Source organism: Chenopodium album, chromosome 16 (assembly GCF_948465745.1).
Source record: "Chenopodium album chromosome 16, dcCheAlbu1.1, whole genome shotgun sequence".
In the NCBI taxonomy this organism is placed as follows: Eukaryota; Viridiplantae; Streptophyta; class Magnoliopsida; order Caryophyllales; family Amaranthaceae; genus Chenopodium; species Chenopodium album.
In genome coordinates, this window is record NC_137849.1 from 22,775,862 (window position 1) to 22,793,399 (window position 17,538).

At 35.9% G+C, this 17,538-nt stretch overlaps 3 protein-coding genes across 3 annotated transcripts; all 3 read left to right on the forward strand.

Moving 5' to 3' along the window:
- Window positions 1-2,996: 2,996 nt before the first annotated feature.
- On the forward strand, window positions 2,997-4,688 carry LOC145583991 (uncharacterized). Its single transcript, XM_081640933.1, has 5 exons — window positions 2,997-3,331; window positions 3,620-3,851; window positions 3,914-3,950; window positions 4,054-4,386; window positions 4,444-4,688. Exons 1-5 carry the CDS (start codon window positions 2,997-2,999, stop codon window positions 4,686-4,688), a joined length of 1,182 nt encoding a protein of 393 aa, XP_081497059.1.
- A 3,497-nt stretch (window positions 4,689-8,185) lies between these two features.
- Window positions 8,186-8,809, forward strand: LOC145583992 (uncharacterized). Its single transcript, XM_081640934.1, has 2 exons — window positions 8,186-8,290; window positions 8,384-8,809. Exons 1-2 carry the CDS (start codon window positions 8,186-8,188, stop codon window positions 8,807-8,809), a joined length of 531 nt encoding a protein of 176 aa, XP_081497060.1.
- A 5,631-nt stretch (window positions 8,810-14,440) lies between these two features.
- LOC145583993 (uncharacterized) lies at window positions 14,441-16,132 on the forward strand. Its single transcript, XM_081640935.1, has 5 exons — window positions 14,441-14,775; window positions 15,064-15,295; window positions 15,358-15,394; window positions 15,498-15,830; window positions 15,888-16,132. Exons 1-5 carry the CDS (start codon window positions 14,441-14,443, stop codon window positions 16,130-16,132), a joined length of 1,182 nt encoding a protein of 393 aa, XP_081497061.1.
- The last annotated feature ends 1,406 nt before the right edge of the window (window positions 16,133-17,538 follow it).

The following is a 17,538-nucleotide window of genomic DNA, read 5'->3' on the forward strand; positions in this document are numbered from 1 at the left end:
TGCCATCAGATCCTCACAAATGTTAAGTCATTTTAATAAATGAACTCAAAACCCTTACACAAATTTTCAGTTATCATCATTTAGTAGCTCAAATTGAATTAAATTCTAAGAAAAATTTTAATAGCTTGGGATACATCCATGAGGAAAAAAGTTGAAAAAAGGAAGAATGAGCGTGTGGTTTTCTCTCTAAGGCGTGTGCAACCTTGGCAGCCATGGCAGTGGGTACTCGTATTCAATCTTCCTCGAAAATTGTGCACAACAAACAAAAATACTCACAAAAACTTAAAAATAATAATTTAAATAAAGATAAGCATGGAATCGAAGAGATTGAAAATGGTGAAGTTGGAAACCCAGAAATTGAGAAATTCATGGAGGACCAAATTCTTTCACCTCGAGCTTCAATGGAGGATTTGAATCTAAGGGAAAGGGTAAGGCAAACATTTTCGAACTCAGTAAGCGCTGTGAAGGCTAGTGCGAAGGTCTCATCCTAAATGCGAGGTAACCCAGATATTCAAACCCCTGTTTTGCATGCGATTTTTTATTCTAAAAATCTGCAGCAAAGATTTGATCATGTAGGAATTGTTGATAATAATGAAATTAGAGTCAATAATAATGATTCTGATTGCATTAAAATTGATTTGGATGACATTCAAGATGAAATTGATTTCTAGAATTCTTCAGTTATCTGCTATGTTTATTGTGCTAATCCACCATTAACTATATTGGAAGGGTTATGTAGAAGGGTATGGTGGAATATAGGGGTAGATAAGGTATCCTTGAAAGATAGGGTGATTTTCTTGGTTCGTTTTACTACCATGGAAAACAAGGACAAAGTTCTGAATGGACAGAGATTGTTTTTTGATTAATAAGCCAGTATTTTTAAAACTTTGATCTGCTGATTTGGTTATTACCCAAGAGGAATTTAAAGTGATTCCTATCTAGGTTCAACTTAGTAACCTGGATTTGAAGTATTGGGGGGGGGGGAGAAATCAATGTAGAAAATAGTTGGGAAATTGGGTGAAAATGGATAATGCAACTGCAGGAAGAGAAAAATTACAGTATGCTAGAGTCATGATTGAGGTGGGTTTTGATCAAAAACTACCTGACCCCATTTCTTTCATTAATGAGAATGGGTCCAAATCTGAGGTCCAAGTGAAGTATGAATGGAAGCCAGTTGTGTGCTTCACTTGCAAGAAACTTGGGCATACAGCTGAGAACTGTAGGGTGAAGAAGAAACAAAAATGGATCCCAAAAACTGTCCATCATAAGAAGGTGACAAAAGCTAGTATTGTAGTAGTTACAGCAAAGGCTGGAACTCAGGAGCAGAAGGTAAGGGATGAGAAATATCAAAAGGCAGGTAATGCAATTGTTCAGCACCAAAATCAGCATCAGAATGAGGACTTTCAGAAAGCTATTAGGTCTACCAGGAAGAGCTCAAATCAGGTTAAAAAGGCGGTAACTCAGAATACTTTCTCTGTTCTGGATGACATTGGGAAAGAGAATGTAGATTATGACCATGTTGCAGAGGGAGGAATATCCTCTAATAGTCATGGATAGTATTCTTTCTTGGAATGTTAGAGGAGCTTACTTAACTAGTAAACAAAAATAGATAAAGCAATTCATTATTGCTAATAATTATGGTTTAGTTGGGCTCCTTGAAACTAAGATAAAGTCTCATAATATGGGGAAACTTTATCGTGGTGTGTTTGAAGGGTGGAGCTTTACTTGTAATAATAATAAGCATCTTGGGGGTAAAATTTGTGTTACTTGGAAACCTCAGTTGTTTGATGTTAACATTTTGTTGAGCACTAGTTAATTAATTCATTGCTATGTCATTGTACTTTCATTTAGGCTTTGAACACTAATTAAGAGAGGATTCTCCTTTAGAATGATCTCAGGGCTTTCAGACTTTCAATTGATAGGTCTTGGATTGTCCTTGGGGATTTTAATTGTGTTCTTGAAGTTGAAGAAAGAATAGGAGCTCCTGTTTCTTGGAATGAAATGGCTGATTTTATAGCTTGGGTGGAAGACTGTGAATTAGCTGACATGAAATACAATGGTAATTTCTACACTTGGAATAATAAGTAGAATGGGAGTGCTAGGGTGTTCTCTAAGCTGGATAGAGGCCTGGTAAATAATTAATGGTGCAATATGTTCTAGAATTCTGAGATGTTTTTCAGTAATGAAGGAGATTTTGATCATTGCCCTAGGATTGTTCATGTCTTTCCTAAGCAACAAATAGGGAAAAAACCTTTTAGATACATCAATATGTGCAGCAAAAGACCTGAGTTCAGTAACTTAGTAGTTGAAGCTTGGTAGAATGGAGTGGAAGGGAAACCTATGTACAATATTGTGCAGAAGCTGAAGATGGTGAAGAAGAAATTGATTGAGATGAACAAGAATGGATGTCAGAATGTTGAAATCCAATATAATCTAGCTAAACAGAAGCTGGATACCAGAGTGCCTTCCATAGCAATCCTGTGGATCTAAACAGTAGTAAAGCTAAAATGAATGCTAAAGAGCTCTTCACTCAAGCTCCGGAAGCTTACTGTTCTTTCCTTAGACAAAAAACAAAAATAGACTAGATATCAGATGGTGATCAGAATACTTCTATTTTTCACAGGGCCTTTAGGAAAATAAATATGCAGAATAGGGTTTATAACATCAGAAACCTTAATGGGGACATGGTTGATTATATGAGTGATGTCCCAAATGCTTTTTTGGAGTACTATAATGTCTTGCTGGGAACATGTGCTGTTAATAGGCTTCCTATTAATAAGGCTGTTTTTCAAACTAGTCTTATGGTCTCTAAAGATTTAGGGTTTTTACTAAGTGCTCCTTTCACTATGGATGAGGTGAAAAGAGCAATTTTTGCAGTAAATGAAAACAAAGCTCCTGATCTAGATGGATTTGGTAGCATCTTTTATAAAGCAAGCTAAGATGTAATTGGAAATGAAGTGCGTGGTGCTTTCCTTAATTTTCTTGAGACTGGAAAAATGCTAAAGGAAATTAATAACACTGCTATTACTCTAGTGCCTAAAGTGAACTTCCCTGTAAATGTGATAGAGTTTAGGTCGATAGCCTGCTGCAATCTCATTTACAAGTGCATTTCCAAGGTCTTGTGTGAAAGATTGAAGCTGGTATTACTAGAAATTATAGCAGAAAATCAGAGTGCCTTTGTTCACAGTAGACATATAGTGCACAATATTATGGTTTGTCAAGATTTAGCGAGGCAGTATGGCAGAGCTTCTGCAGCTCCTATCTGTCTTATTAAGATGGATTTAAATAAAGCATATGATACAATTGAGTGGGATTTTTTGGAGGAGATGATGTAGGCCTAGGGTTTCCCTAAGCAATTCATTTTGCTGATCATGACCTGTGTGAGAACTCCTAAATTCTCACAGAAAATTAATGGCCCTATGCATGGGTTTTTTAATGCAAAAAGAGGACTTAGGCAAGGAGATCCTCTTTTTCCTTTGCCTTTTGTTCTATGCATTGAATATTTGTCCAGGATTCTAAAGATAATGAGCAGTAATTCAAGGTTCAAGTTTCATTAACGGTGTAAGGTTGCTGGTCTTACTTATTTATGCTTTGCTGATGTTTTGATTCTCTGCTGTAGAGGTGAGATTCAATTATTGAAGTTGATGATGAGGGGTTTTAATGCTTTTTCTAAGGCTACTTGGTTACAGGCTAGCCCTGAGAAAACAACTGTATACTGTGCTGGAATGACTGAGAGAACTATCCAAGAAATATTGGGCACGACAGGTTTTAGCAAAGGTGCCCTTCTTTTTAGATATTTAGGAGTTCCTATTTGTTCTAAAAGGTTAACTGTTATTGACTGTGAGCACTTGGTAGATAAGATGTGTGCAAGGATAAGAATTTGGTGTTCTAAGCATATGTCTTTTGCTACTAGAGCAGTGTTGGTGAATTTAGTGCTGATGAGTATCCAGGTTTACTGGGATAAAATCATGATTTTGCTTAAAGTTGTGTTTGAGAAGATGAATGGGATTTGCAGGAACTTTCTCTAGCATGGGAGTTTGCATAAAAAACCAGGCTATGTTGCTTGGGATAAAGTCTGCAGGAAAAAAGCAAAAGGTGGTTTGGGTTTGGAGGATGCGGAAACCTGGAATTTGGCAGCTGTGAGAAAGCATGTCTGGGATACAACTCAAGAAAAAGAGAACATATGGGTGAAATGGGTTAGTGTGGTGTACTTGAAAGGGCAAAAATGGTTCAATTATCAGCCTGCCATGGATACTGGTTGGTATTGGAGGAAGAGTTGTAGTGTTAAAGATAAATTCAAAAGCATTTACTCTGTCAGCTCTTTTGGGCAAGGCAGATATCTGATCAGCAAGGTGTATAAGGAGATGATGCATGATGCTGACAGGTGTAGATGGGACTAGCTTATCTAGGAAAGATTAGCTATTCCAAAGAATCATTTTATAGCTTGGCTAGCTATTGAGAGGAAACTATTGACTAAAGAAAGGTTACAGCAATTTGGAGTAAATGATTCTTCTGAGTGTCTCTTATGTGGGACACAAGATGAGTCTCACACTCATCGTTTTTTTTATTGCCTTTATAGTAGAAGGATTTGGGGTGAAATTAGTAGCTGGATTGATGTTCCTGGCAGAGATTACAGTTTACAGTCTGATGTTAGAAGAACTAAGAACTGCAAGCATGATTTTAAGTAGTGTCTGTTGAGGGTTTGTACTCTAGCAGCTGTGTATTAGATCTAGAAAGCTAGAAACATGTTTTTTTGGGAGTCGAAAGTGTTGTGCATCCATACAGTTGTAAAGAATGTAAAAGTAGAAGTTAGAAATAGATTGCTAAATGTAAATTTAAAGAAAATACAGAGTATAGATAGAGATTGGTTACAGGAGCAAATTGTATAGGTTTGCTTTTTGTGGTTTTTAGGTAGTTTGTTCTGCCAGCTTGTTTGCTCCCTTTTTTAGGGACTGATTGTAAATAGTTTTTGAGAAATAAAACTACTTACCAAAAAAAAAAAAAAAAAAAAAAAAACAACATCCTTGAAGGAAAGAAACCCTCTTACAAATTACAATCCCAACTCCGATTCCATCCCAAAAAACCCTATGATGAACAGTAAATAATAATAGATAGAAAGTAAATAAAAACCATTTAAAAGTAAAAGCAAAACTAGAGCAACACATCAAAAAATCGAAATAGTAGTAGGGAACATAACATAATCAAATTTAAATAAAATTTTGAAAAATTGCATTACATTATCAAACGAAAACAAGAATAATAAACATTATTCAGAAAATAAAATAAAAATCAATAAAGAAGAACAAAAACAAACCAAAAACAAAAGCAAAAACCCTAATTATATGTTAAATCGAAAACAAAAACAATATCGAACAAAATAACAATAGAAATCAAACCAAAACAAAAAATATTAGAAACCAACAACAAAATCCTATTTCAAGTGTGGTTTAACAAAGGCTTTTTTGAGAGAGCGTGTGGGTTCTTCAAGCGCGTGAGCTTGAACGCCATGGCAGTGGGCACACGAGCTCAATCTTCTTCGGAAATTGAGAAAAATCAACAGAAAGTTACGCAAAAAATCAAGAAAAAACAAGAAAGCAAAAGAGATTACGTGGAATTTTGGAGGAAGAAATAGAAGACCCAGATGTTGAAGGCTTTCTTCAGGAGAAAATATTGACTCTAGAAGCTTCAATGGCGGAATTGCAGAAGCAATCGAAAGTAAGGAGGAATTTCTTTAGGATGGCGGAATTGGATGAGTGCTATTAAATTAGGATTTAAGACAAACCCTGGACAAGCATTGAAGGTTTACTTCCCGAGAAAGGCTCGAAGTATAAGTCACCTAATTTGGGGAACTTATACCTTGTTGTTTTTAAAGGGTGGTGTTTCTCATGTAATAATAGTATGCATCCTAATGGAGAAATTGTTGTAGGGTGGAAACTTAGAGTGTTTGATCCGGATATTTTTATGTGCACTAGCCAACTGATGCATTGCCAAGTTAAACTCAAGAACTTAGATACTAGGTTTACTGTGACCTTTATATATGGTTTTAACACTGCAACTGAAAGAATAGTGTTATGGGAGGACATTAATAATTTACATTAAATTATTAATTGTATTTGGATTGTCCTGGGAGATTTAATTATGTCTTTGAGGCTGATGAAAGAATTGGAGCTCCTTTAAGAGTTAGAGAAATGGAGGAGTTTAGAGAATGTGTTCTACATTGTCAGTTGTAGGACATTAAATATAGTGGGAATTTCTTCACTTGGAATAATAAGCAAGATGGCTCTAGGAGAGTGTTTTCAAAGATAGACAGAGGACTGGTGAACGAGAAATGGATCTCAAGCTTTCAGCACTCTAAGATGGACTTTTTCAATGAAGGAGGAGTTTGATCACTGCCCTAGAGTTGTCTCAATCTATCTTGAGTCTGGGAATAATAAGAAAACTTTTAGATACTTCAATATATGGACCAAGGCTCTTGATTTTGAGCATGTGGTTAGGAATGCCTGGAGTATCCAAGTTCAAGGTACTAGAATGTACAGAGTAGTGCAGAAATGGAAGAGTGTGAAAAAAGCTTTGATTAGTATGAATAGAAATGGTTTTCAGAATGTGTAAGTGAGAGTCAGAGAAGTTGATGATGCCCTTGAGGTGGCTCAAACTCACTTGCATTCTCACCCTTTTGATTTGGCTGGTATTGAAGCTGAATCTCAAGCTCGGAAAGAGTTTGAGATAGTTCAACAGAATCACTTGTCCTATCTCACACAGAAAGCCAAAGGAACTAGCGTAGGGAAAAGTAGGTCGTTATCTAATATTCCCTAGAGCCAAACAAATTTATAATCACTTAATAAACCTAAATATGAGTATAAAGGTAAGTCAAGGGTCAAACTAGGAACGGTTATGTTCAATTATTTCGAATCTATGCCTAAGCTAGGTCGAAGTCAAGGGTAAAGAGGTAACACTAAACAACTACTAAACAAGTAACAAACAAATGAAACACTAGCGAATGGGGATCAACAAGTAATCATGACAATTGCAACAACTAGGGAAGAACATGCCAATTAATGGTTGTGAAGACTAATGATAAGAGCTATCAATTGGAAACAAAGAGCTATCTCCTATAAGTCAAGCTAGGGTTCACTATAAATGACTAATCCCAACTTATTTAATGGGGGGCTTATAAATTCCCATCATCCCTAATTCAGGAAATTCACTCTCTTATGGCATGTTTTTGGTGGGGATCAAATGTCAAAGAGAGAAAAATTCACTAGAAAAGTTAGGCTATTTTGTGTCAACCCAAGTGGCTTGGTGGTTTGGGATTCCGGGATTTTGGGGTTTTTAATGATGCTTATTGGGGAAATATCTCTGGAGATTAGCTGCCCATGAAGATTCATTGCTTAGCTGTGTGCTCAAGGTTAAATATTACCCAAATTATTCGGTTTTTAAAGCTGCCTTGGGTACTTGTTCGAGCTTCTCTTGGCAAAGTTTGTGGAGCTCAAAAGCTCTTGTTCTGGATCGTCTGCTTTGGAAAGTTGGGGATGGAAAGAAGATAAAAATATGGGATGACCCATGGCTGCTTGATGATGAGGGAAGGATGGCCACTTCTGAGAACTTGTCACATGAGTACACTTATGTTGCAGATTTTATCAATGTGGAGCAGAAGGACTAGGATTTGGGAAAGGTAGAAAGCGTTTTCAATGAACGTGACCAGCAACTCATATTGGCTATCCCTATAAGTGATCGCTTACCTGAAGACACTATTAAATGGGCATGGTCGAAGGATGGGAGCTATGAAGTCAAGTCTGCATATACTCTTGCTATGTCTTTTATGCTTGAGAATTTTGAGACCTTTTGCTCTGAAATCTTGAAATTAAAAGTGTCTCCGAAAGTTCGCCACTTTATTTGGAAGTGTTGCTCTAATTCACTTCCAACTCGGGGAGTACTTGAGCAACGTCACTTGATTTAGGATCCTTCTTGTCCCTGGCGTGGTCTAGAAAGGGAATCGATCATCCATGCTACAATTTAATGCCCAAGTGTTCGTTCTTTATGGACTGACAGTGGTTGTTCTAAAGCTCTGAATTTGGGATCTGCAAGCAGCTTTGGAGAGGTGTTACTCTTATGGGCTGGGAAATTAAGCGAGGAGATTTACCAGCGTAGCTTATTCTTTACTTGGTTCATCTGGTTTAGGCGAAATATGTGGGTTTTTCAGCACTCTAGCGAGCCTGATAGCATTATCCTTGACAGATACAGCAGAATGGTTGTGGATTTTTGTGAATATACAGAAAAAATCTATGGTAAGGTGGGTTCCCCTAAGGCTTCTGTCAGAGCGGTATAGTCTTCTCCCCCACCCGAGGTTATAAAAATTAATGTGGACGCCTCAACCAAAGACTAGGGATGGATTGGATTAGGAGCTGTTGCTCGTGATAGCTCTGGCAAGGTTCTCTTCGCTGCTGTGAGAAGAGTCCAAGCACACTGGGATCCCCTTATTGCAGAAGCGAAGGCTGCTCTTTTTGGCTTGAAGAAGGCAAAAGACCATGGTTACAATGATGTAATCCTTGAATCTGATTCTGAGGTCCTGATTAATAAGTTGAAGAAGAACTCCCTCACTCTTTCCATAGTTGATAGTATTGCTGAAGATATCATCTTTTCTAGTTCTAATTTTTCTTCCATTTTTTGGTCCCATGTTAAACGTGATGGGAATTTTGTTGCTCATCATTTAGCTAGGTTAGTACTGTTCGGTTGTGAACAATGTTGGGAAAACCACGCTCCTAGTGAGGTTTCTTCGTATGTACTTGGTGACACTCTTATTATGCTTTAATAATATGTGCTAACCGGCTTTAAAAAAAAAGTAACATACCAGAGAAACTACTTATTTGGACAGTTTCTACTGTCATGAGAAACACTTAATTGCCCACATGCTCTGCAAGTTCTTCCTATTTTTGTTTTTTTCTTCAACAACTACCTCTTTGGCACTCCTCAAGCGCTTTGAATTTTCTAGCAGACCCTTTGTTGAGGCATTGATTCGAAGGCAAAATGTCTACATCAACAACATTAGATCCAACAAAAAGCTGAATATCAACTTCTTTTCCTTCTTTGAAATTAGCACCTGATATTCAAAAAGTATATAAATAGTAGAAATGTAAATAAAATCAAAATAAAAGTAAATAATACTAAGTTAAAAGTAACAGACCATCACCACTATACTTTTTCATCAGCTCTTCCTCAAAAGAAGACAAACACAACAGAACATTTTTGCCCATACATCAGAGATTAGTTGCTTCTTTTTGTCAAAGTTAGAAGCCTCATCCATTGATGTAGATTTCTTCTTAACATCTTTTCTCCAATGATTCAAAACATAATGTTTAGGAATTTCAGATACTGATTTACCTTTCATAATGAATATTATACGTCTGCACAGAACACCCTGACTCTCAAACATCTTGCAAGTGCAAGTACATTCTAATCTAGATAAATCAAATGTAACATCAAAATTCCTTCCACATTCATTATCTACAACAATGGAAAACTACACTCTATCACCATAAGTAGAATTATAGCTTTCAACACCACAAGAAAAACAAGCAGCCTCGCATTCTTGTTGAAATTCATAGAAAATAGAACGAGTGTAAACAGAGCAAGCATGCTTCTCTAACTTTAATGGAGTGATTAGTTTAGGCATTTCCTTGTTCAGCCTATTTTGTTCATCTTGCTCATGCCTTTGTACATCAAAAGCTGTTTCATACCAAAGGAAAAACTCAACACATGACACATGGGGATTGATGAAATTACAAAAGAAGTAGTTTTCATCCTCAGATCTAGAAGTAGATCTTAACAAACCACCCATAAATAAATCCTTAAAATAGGCAGGGATCTAGAGATGCTTGATCTTGAACATGTAAGCAAATTATTCATGAGCTACCCAATTATATTTTTCCATCACAATATTTTCAACCATCAACAAACTCATTAGGTTCAATTTCCCTATCCAAATCAACAACACAAAGTTCTTTCAAAAAGTTAGTATCATTACAGAAAGTTGTACCCAATTTCTTAGGCACTTTCCTCATGATGTGCCATATGCACAATCGATGTTTTGTTTTGGTAAAAACTTTTTGTATTGCAATTCCCATTGCAGGATCTTGGTTAGTTATAAGGAAAGAAGGCTCATTTCCCATACATTTTAGAAAAGTCTGAAACAACAACACAAAAGACTCAACATCTTCTTTAGATAACAATGTTACACAAAATGTGACATAAAGTTTATGATGGTGTACCCCAGTAAAAGGGCAGAAAACTAAGGAGTATTTATTTGTATCATATGTGGTATAAAATAAAATGGAATCCCCAAACAAGTGAAAGTCCTTTCTCCCTATGGGATCAGCCTAAAAAACCCGTGTTAAATGCCTATTAACATCAATGCAATAGTCTAAATTATAACCACCATTACTGTTTTTGACCACTTTTTGTTGAAGATTTTCTATAAACATAACCCCATTAGCTTAAGGAATATAAACTTTTAAGTCACGAGAAAAGTTTTTAAATTGATTTTTAGTGCCTCTCATATGTTTATAACTTCCTCAATATTCTTTCATCATCCTGTAGGACGTAACAGCTCCAATATTCAACTTTGAATCATCACATATAAACTTCCTATGAATACAAGTTAAGCCACTATCAGCTGGTTTAGTGAGTTGTCTGGTAATAGGAGTTGAAAAGGGATGACAATGACTTTCATGAAAGAAATAAACCATATACTTTCCACCACCACAATACTTAAACTTAATCAAAGCAGGACACCCAATCCTTTTAACTGTCCTCTTCCTAAAAACAGCACCCTCAACATCTTTTTTTTATCTTTGTTATTATCATTGATAAAACCTTCTTTGTTATAAACCAAATATTTAATAAGTACACGACCCACTTCACCATCAGAACCAAACAACTTCTTTTCTACCTTGTTAGTACTATGACGAACTTTGAATCCACATTCACTGGCATGCTTATAATAAAAATCAATTCCATCTTGAAGACAAATAAATTTCATTCCAAAAATAGGTTTATTTTTCATAGAACAACCAGGAATAAACTCTTTACCACCTTTAGAATTATAAATTGTTCTAGGTAGTACAACATGAAAAAGGAGTTTTTAAAATTCTTACATTAATGTCTACAACTTGAACATCATGAGAAGAGAGCCCAACTGTTTCAGACATCATCCTAAAAAGTAGATGAATTCTCATTAAAAGTAAATAAAACATCACTAAAAGTAAAAGCCAAATAATTTAAAACTGAGGAAATGAAATATTTATAGAATGTTTCAGACATCATCCTAAAAAGTAGATGAATCCTAATTAAAAGTTAATAAAAAATCAATAAAAGTAAAAAGCAAATCAATTAAAAAATAAGGAAATCAACAGGTTAAGCAAAAAATCTTCTACGAACAACAATTGCTTCCATCAGATCCTCACAAATGTTAAGTCATTTTAATAAATGAACTCAAAACCCTTGCACAAATTTTCAGTTATCATCATTTAGTAGCTCAAATTGAATCAAATTCTAAGAAAAATTTTAATAGCTTGGGATACATCCATGAGGAAAAAAGTTGAAAAAAGGAAGAATGAGCGTGTGGTTTTCTCTCTAAGGCGTGTGCAACCTTGGCAGCCATGGCAGTGGGTACTCGTATTCAATCTTCCTCGAAAATTGTGCACAACAAACAAAAATACTCACAAAAACTTAAAAATAATAATTAAAATAAAGATAAGCATGGAATCGAAGAGATTGAAAATGGTGAAGTTGGAAACCCAGAAATTGAGAAATTCATGGAGGACCAAATTCTTTCACCTCGAGCTTCAATGGAGGATTTGAATCAAAGGGAAAGGGTAAGGCAAACATTTTCGAACTCGGTAAGCGCTGTGAAGGCTAGTGCGAAGGTCTCATCCTAAATGCGAGGTAACCTAGATATTCAAACCCCTGTTTTGCATGCGATTTTTTATTCTAAAAATCTGCAGCAAAGATTTGATCATGTAGGAATTGTTGATAATAATGAAATTAGAGTCAATAATAATGATTCTGATTGCATTAAAATTGATTTGGATGACATTCAAGATGAAATTGATTTCTAGAATTCTTCAGTTGTCTGCTATGTTTATTGTGCTAATCCACCATTAACTATATTGGAAGGGTTATGTAGAAGGGTATGGTGGAATATAGGGGTAGATAAGGTATCCTTGAAAGATAGGGTGATTTTCTTGGTTCGTTTTACTACCATGGAAAACAAGGACAAAGTTCTGAATGGACAGAGATTGTTTTTTGATTAATAAGCCAGTATTTTTAAAACTTTGATCTGCTGATTTGGTTATTACCCAAGAGGAATTTAAAGTGATTCCTATCTAGGTTCAACTTAGTAACCTGGATTTTAAGTATTGGGGGGGGGGGGGGAGAAATCAATGTAGAAAATAGTTGGGAAATTGGGTGAAAATGGATAATGCAACTGCAGGAAGAGAAAAATTACAGTATGCTAGAGTCATGATTGAGGTGGGTTTTGATCAAAAACTACCTGACTCCATTTCTTTCATTAATGAGAATGGGTCCAAATCTGAGGTCCAAGTGAAGTATGAATGGAAGCCAGTTGTGTGCTTCACTTGCAAGAAACTTGGGCATACAGCTGAGAACTGTAGGGTGAAGAAGAAACAAAAATGGATCCCAAAAACTGTCCATCATAAGAAGGTGACAAAAGCTAGTATTGTAGTAGTTACAGCAAAGGCTGGAACTCAGGAGCAGAAGGTAAGGGATGAGACAAATCAAAAGGCAGGTAATGCAATTGTTCAGCACCAAAATCAGCATCAGAATGAGGACTTTCAGAAAGCTATTAGGTCTACCAGGAAGAGCTCAAATCAGGTTAAAAAGGCGGTAACTCAGAATACTTTCTCTGTTCTGGATGACATTGGGAAAGAGAATGTAGATTATGACCATGTTGCAGAGGGAGGAATATCCTCTAATAGTCATGGATAGTATTCTTTCTTGGAATGTTAGAGGAGCTTACTTAACTAGTAAACAAAAATAGATAAAGCAATTCATTATTGCTAATAATTATGGTTTAGTTGGGCTCCTTGAAACTAAGATAAAGTCTCATAATATGGGGAAACTTTATCGTGGTGTGTTTGAAGGGTGGAGCTTTACTTGTAATAATAATAAGCATCTTGGGGGTAAAATTTGTGTTACTTGGAAACCTTAGTTGTTTGATGTTAACATTTTGTTGAGCACTAGTTAATTAATTCATTGCTATGTCATTGTACTTTCATTTAGGCTTTGAACACTAATTAAGAGAGGATTCTCCTTTAGAATGATCTCAGGGCTTTCAGACTTTCAATTGATAGGTCTTGGATTGTCCTTGGGGATTTTAATTGTGTTCTTGAAGTTGAAGAAAGAATAGGAGCTCCTGTTTCTTGGAATGAAATGGCTGATTTTATAGCTTGGGTGGAAGACTGTGAATTAGCTGACATGAAATACAATGGTAATTTCTACACTTGGAATAATAAGTAGAATGGGAGTGCTAGGGTGTTCTCTAAGCTGGATAGAGGCCTGGTAAATAATTAATGGTGCAATATGTTCTAGAATTCTGAGATGTTTTTCAGTAATGAAGGAGATTTTGATCATTGCCCTAGGATTGTTCATGTCTTTCCTAAGCAACAAATAGGGAAAAAACCTTTTAGATACATCAATATGTGCAGCAAAAGACCTGAGTTCAGTACTTAGTAGTTGAAGCTTGGTAGAATGGAGTGGAAGGGAAACCTATGTACAATATTGTGCAGAAGCTGAAGATGGTGAAGAAGAAATTGATTGAGATGAACAAGAATGGATGTCAGAATGTTGAAATCCAATATAATCTAGCTAAACAGAAGCTGGATACCAGAGTGCCTTCCATAGCAATCCTGTGGATCTAAACAGTAGTAAAGCTAAAATGAATGCTAAAGAGCTCTTCACTCAAGCTCCGGAAGCTTACTGTTCTTTCCTTAGACAAAAAACAAAAATAGACTAGATATCAGATGGTGATCAGAATACTTCTATTTTTCACAGGGCCTTTAGGAAAATAAATATGCAGAATAGGGTTTATAACATCAGAAACCTTAATGGGGACATGGTTGATTATATGAGTGATGTCCCAAATGCTTTTTTGAAGTACTATAATGTCTTGCTGGGAACATGTGCTGTTAATAGGCTTCCTATTAATAAGGCTGTTTTTCAAACTAGTCTTATGGTCTCTAAAGATTTAGGGTTTTTACTAAGTGCTCCTTTCACTATGGATGAGGTGAAAAGAGCAATTTTTGCAGTAAATGAAAACAAAGCTCCTGGTCTAGATGGATTTGGTAGCATCTTTTATAAAGCAAGCTAAGATGTAATTGGAAATGAAGTGCGTGGTGCTTTCCTTAATTTTCTTGAGACTGGAAAAATGCTAAAGGAAATTAATAACACTGCTATTACTCTAGTGCCTAAAGTGAACTTCCCTGTAAATGTGATAGAGTTTAGGTCGATAGCCTGCTGCAATCTAATTTACAAGTGCATTTCCAAGGTCTTGTGTGAAAGATTGAAGCTGGTATTACTAGAAATTATAGCAGAAAATCAGAGTGCCTTTGTTCACAGTAGACATATAATGCACAATATTATGGTTTGTCAAGATTTAGCGAGGCAGTATGGCAGAGCTTCTGCAGCTCCTATCTGTCTTATTAAGATGGATTTAAATAAAGCATATGATACAATTGAGTGGGATTTTTTGGAGGAGATGATGTAGGCCTAGGGTTTCCCTAAGCAATTCATTTTGCTGATCATGACCTGTGTGAGAACTCCTAAATTCTCACAGAAAATTAATGGCCCTATGCATGGGTTTTTTAATGCAAAAAGAGGACTTAGGCAAGGAGATCCTCTTTTTCCTTTGCCGTTTGTTCTATGCATTGAATATTTGTCCAGGATTCTAAAGATAATGAGCAGTAATTCAAGGTTCAAGTTTCATTAACGGTGTAAGGTTGCTGGTCTTACTTATTTATGCTTTGCTGATGTTTTGATTCTCTGCTGTAGAGGTGAGATTCAATTATTGAAGTTGATGATGAGGGGTTTTAATGCTTTTTCTAAGGCTACTTGGTTACAGGCTAGCCCTGAGAAAACAACTGTATACTGTGCTGGAATGACTGAGAGAACTATCCAAGAAATATTGGGCACGACAGGTTTTAGCAAAGGTGCCCTTCTTTTTAGATATTTAGGAGTTCCTATTTGTTCTAAAAGGTTAACTGTTATTGACTGTGAGCACTTGGTAGATAAGATGTGTGCAAGGATAAGAATTTGGTGTTCTAAGCATATGTCTTTTGCTACTAGAGCAGTGTTGGTGAATTTAGTGCTGATGAGTATCCAGGTTTACTGGGATAAAATCATGATTTTGCTTAAAGTTGTGTTTGAGAAGATGAATGGGATTTGCAGGAACTTTCTCTAGCATGGGAGTTTGCATAAAAAACCAGGCTATGTTGCTTGGGATAAAGTCTGCAGGAAAAAAGCAAAAGGTGGTTTGGGTTTGGAGGATGCGGAAACCTGGAATTTGGCAGCTGTGAGAAAGCATGTCTGGGATACAACTCAAGAAAAAGAGAACATATGGGTGAAATGGGTTAGTGTGGTGTACTTGAAAGGGAAAAAATGGTTCAATTATCAGCCTGCCATGGATACTGGTTGGTATTGGAGGAAGAGTTGTAGTGTTAAAGATAAATTCAAAAGCATTTACTCTGTCAGCTCTTTTGGGCAAGGCAGATATCTGATCAGCAAGGTGTATAAGGAGATGATGCATGATGCTGACAGGTGTAGATGGGACTAGCTTATCTAGGAAAGATTAGCTATTCCAAAGAATCATTTTATAGCTTGGCTAGCTATTGAGAGGAAACTATTGACTAAAGAAAGGTTACAGCAATTTGGAGTAAATGATTCTTCTGAGTGTCTCTTATGTGGGACACAAGATGAGTCTCACACTCATCGTTTTTTTTATTGCCTTTATAGTAGAAGGATTTGGGGTGAAATTAGTAGCTGGATTGATGTTCCTGGCAGAGATTACAGTTTACAGTCTGATGTTAGAAGAACTAAGAACTGCAAGCATGATTTTAAGTAGTGTCTGTTGAGGGTTTGTACTCTAGCAGCTGTGTATTAGATCTAGAAAGCTAGAAACATGTTTTTTTGGGAGTCGAAAGTGTTGTGCATCCATACAGTTGTAAAGAATGTAAAAGTAGAAGTTAGAAATAGATTGCTAAATGTAAATTTAAAGAAAATACAGAGTATAGATAGAGATTGGTTACAGGAGCAAATTGTATAGGTTTGCTTTTTGTGGTTTTTAGGTAGTTTGTTCTGCCAGCTTGTTTGCTCCCTTTTTTAGGGACTGATTGTAAATAGTTTTTGAGAAATAAAACTACTTACCAAAAAAAAAAAAGAAAAAAACAACATCCTTGAAGGAAAGAAACCCTCTTACAAATTACAATCCCAACTCCGATTCCATCCCAAAAAACCCTATGATGAACAGTAAATAATAATAGATAGAAAGTAAATAAAAACCATTTAAAAGTAAAAGCAAAACTAGAGCAACACATCAAAAAATCGAAATAGCAGTAGGGAACATAACATAATCAAATTTAAATAAAATTTTGAAAAATTGCATTACATTATCAAACGAAAACAAGAATAATAAACATTATTCAGAAAATAAAATAAAAATCAATAAAGAAGAACAAAAACAAACCAAAAACAAAAGCAAAAACCCTAATTATATGTTAAATCGAAAACAAAAACAATATCGAACAAAATAACAATAGAAATCAAACCAAAACAAAAAATATTAGAAACCAACAACAAAATCCTATTTTAAGTGTGGTTTAACAAAGGCTTTTTTGAGAGAGCGTGTGGGTTCTTCAAGCGCGTGAGCTTGAACGCCATGGCAGTGGGCACACGAGCTCAATCTTCTTTGGAAATTGAGAAAAATCAACAGAAAGTTACGCAAAAAATCAAGAAAAAACAAGAAAGCAAAAGAGATTACGTGGAATTTTGGAGGAAGAAATAGAAGACCCAGATGTTGAAGGCTTTCTTCAGGAGCAAATATTGACTCTAGAAGCTTCAATGGCGGAATTGCAGAAGCAATCGAAAGTAAGGAGGAATTTCTTTAGGATGGCGGAATTGGATGAGTGCTATTAAATTAGGATTTAAGACAAACCCAGGACAAGCATTGAAGGTTTACTTCCCGAGAAAGGCTCGAAGTATAAGTCACCTAATTTGGGGAACTTATACCTTGTTGTTTTTAAAGGGTGGTGTTTCTCATGTAATAATAGTATGCATCCTAATGGAGAAATTGTTGTAGGGTGGAAACTTAGAGTGTTTGATCCGGATATTGTTATGTGCACTAGCCAACTGATGCATTGCCAAGTTAAACTCAAGAACTTGGATACTAGGTTTACTGTGACCTTTATATATGGTTTTAACACTATAACTGAAAGAATAGTGTTATGGGAGGACATTAATAATTTACATTCA

Bases quoted from the DNA above. Each gene is read 5' to 3' on its own strand.
- LOC145583991 (XM_081640933.1), top strand. From the start codon at position 2,997: ATGCTAAAGGAAATTAATAACACTGCTATTACTCTAGTGCCTAAAGTG. The intron at 3,332-3,619 runs GTAGGCCTAGGG...TCTCTGCTGTAG, and splicing joins GATTTTTTGGAGGAGATGAT to AGGTGAGATTCAATTATTGA. The intron at 4,387-4,443 runs GTAGATGGGACT...ATCATTTTATAG, and splicing joins GATGCATGATGCTGACAGGT to CTTGGCTAGCTATTGAGAGG.
- LOC145583992 (XM_081640934.1), top strand. From the start codon at position 8,186: ATGTGGGTTTTTCAGCACTCTAGCGAGCCTGATAGCATTATCCTTGAC. The intron at 8,291-8,383 runs GTGGGTTCCCCT...ACCAAAGACTAG, and splicing joins CAGAAAAAATCTATGGTAAG to GGATGGATTGGATTAGGAGC.
- LOC145583993 (XM_081640935.1), top strand. From the start codon at position 14,441: ATGCTAAAGGAAATTAATAACACTGCTATTACTCTAGTGCCTAAAGTG. The intron at 15,395-15,497 runs GTTTACTGGGAT...ATAAAAAACCAG, and splicing joins TAGTGCTGATGAGTATCCAG to GCTATGTTGCTTGGGATAAA. The intron at 15,831-15,887 runs GTAGATGGGACT...ATCATTTTATAG, and splicing joins GATGCATGATGCTGACAGGT to CTTGGCTAGCTATTGAGAGG.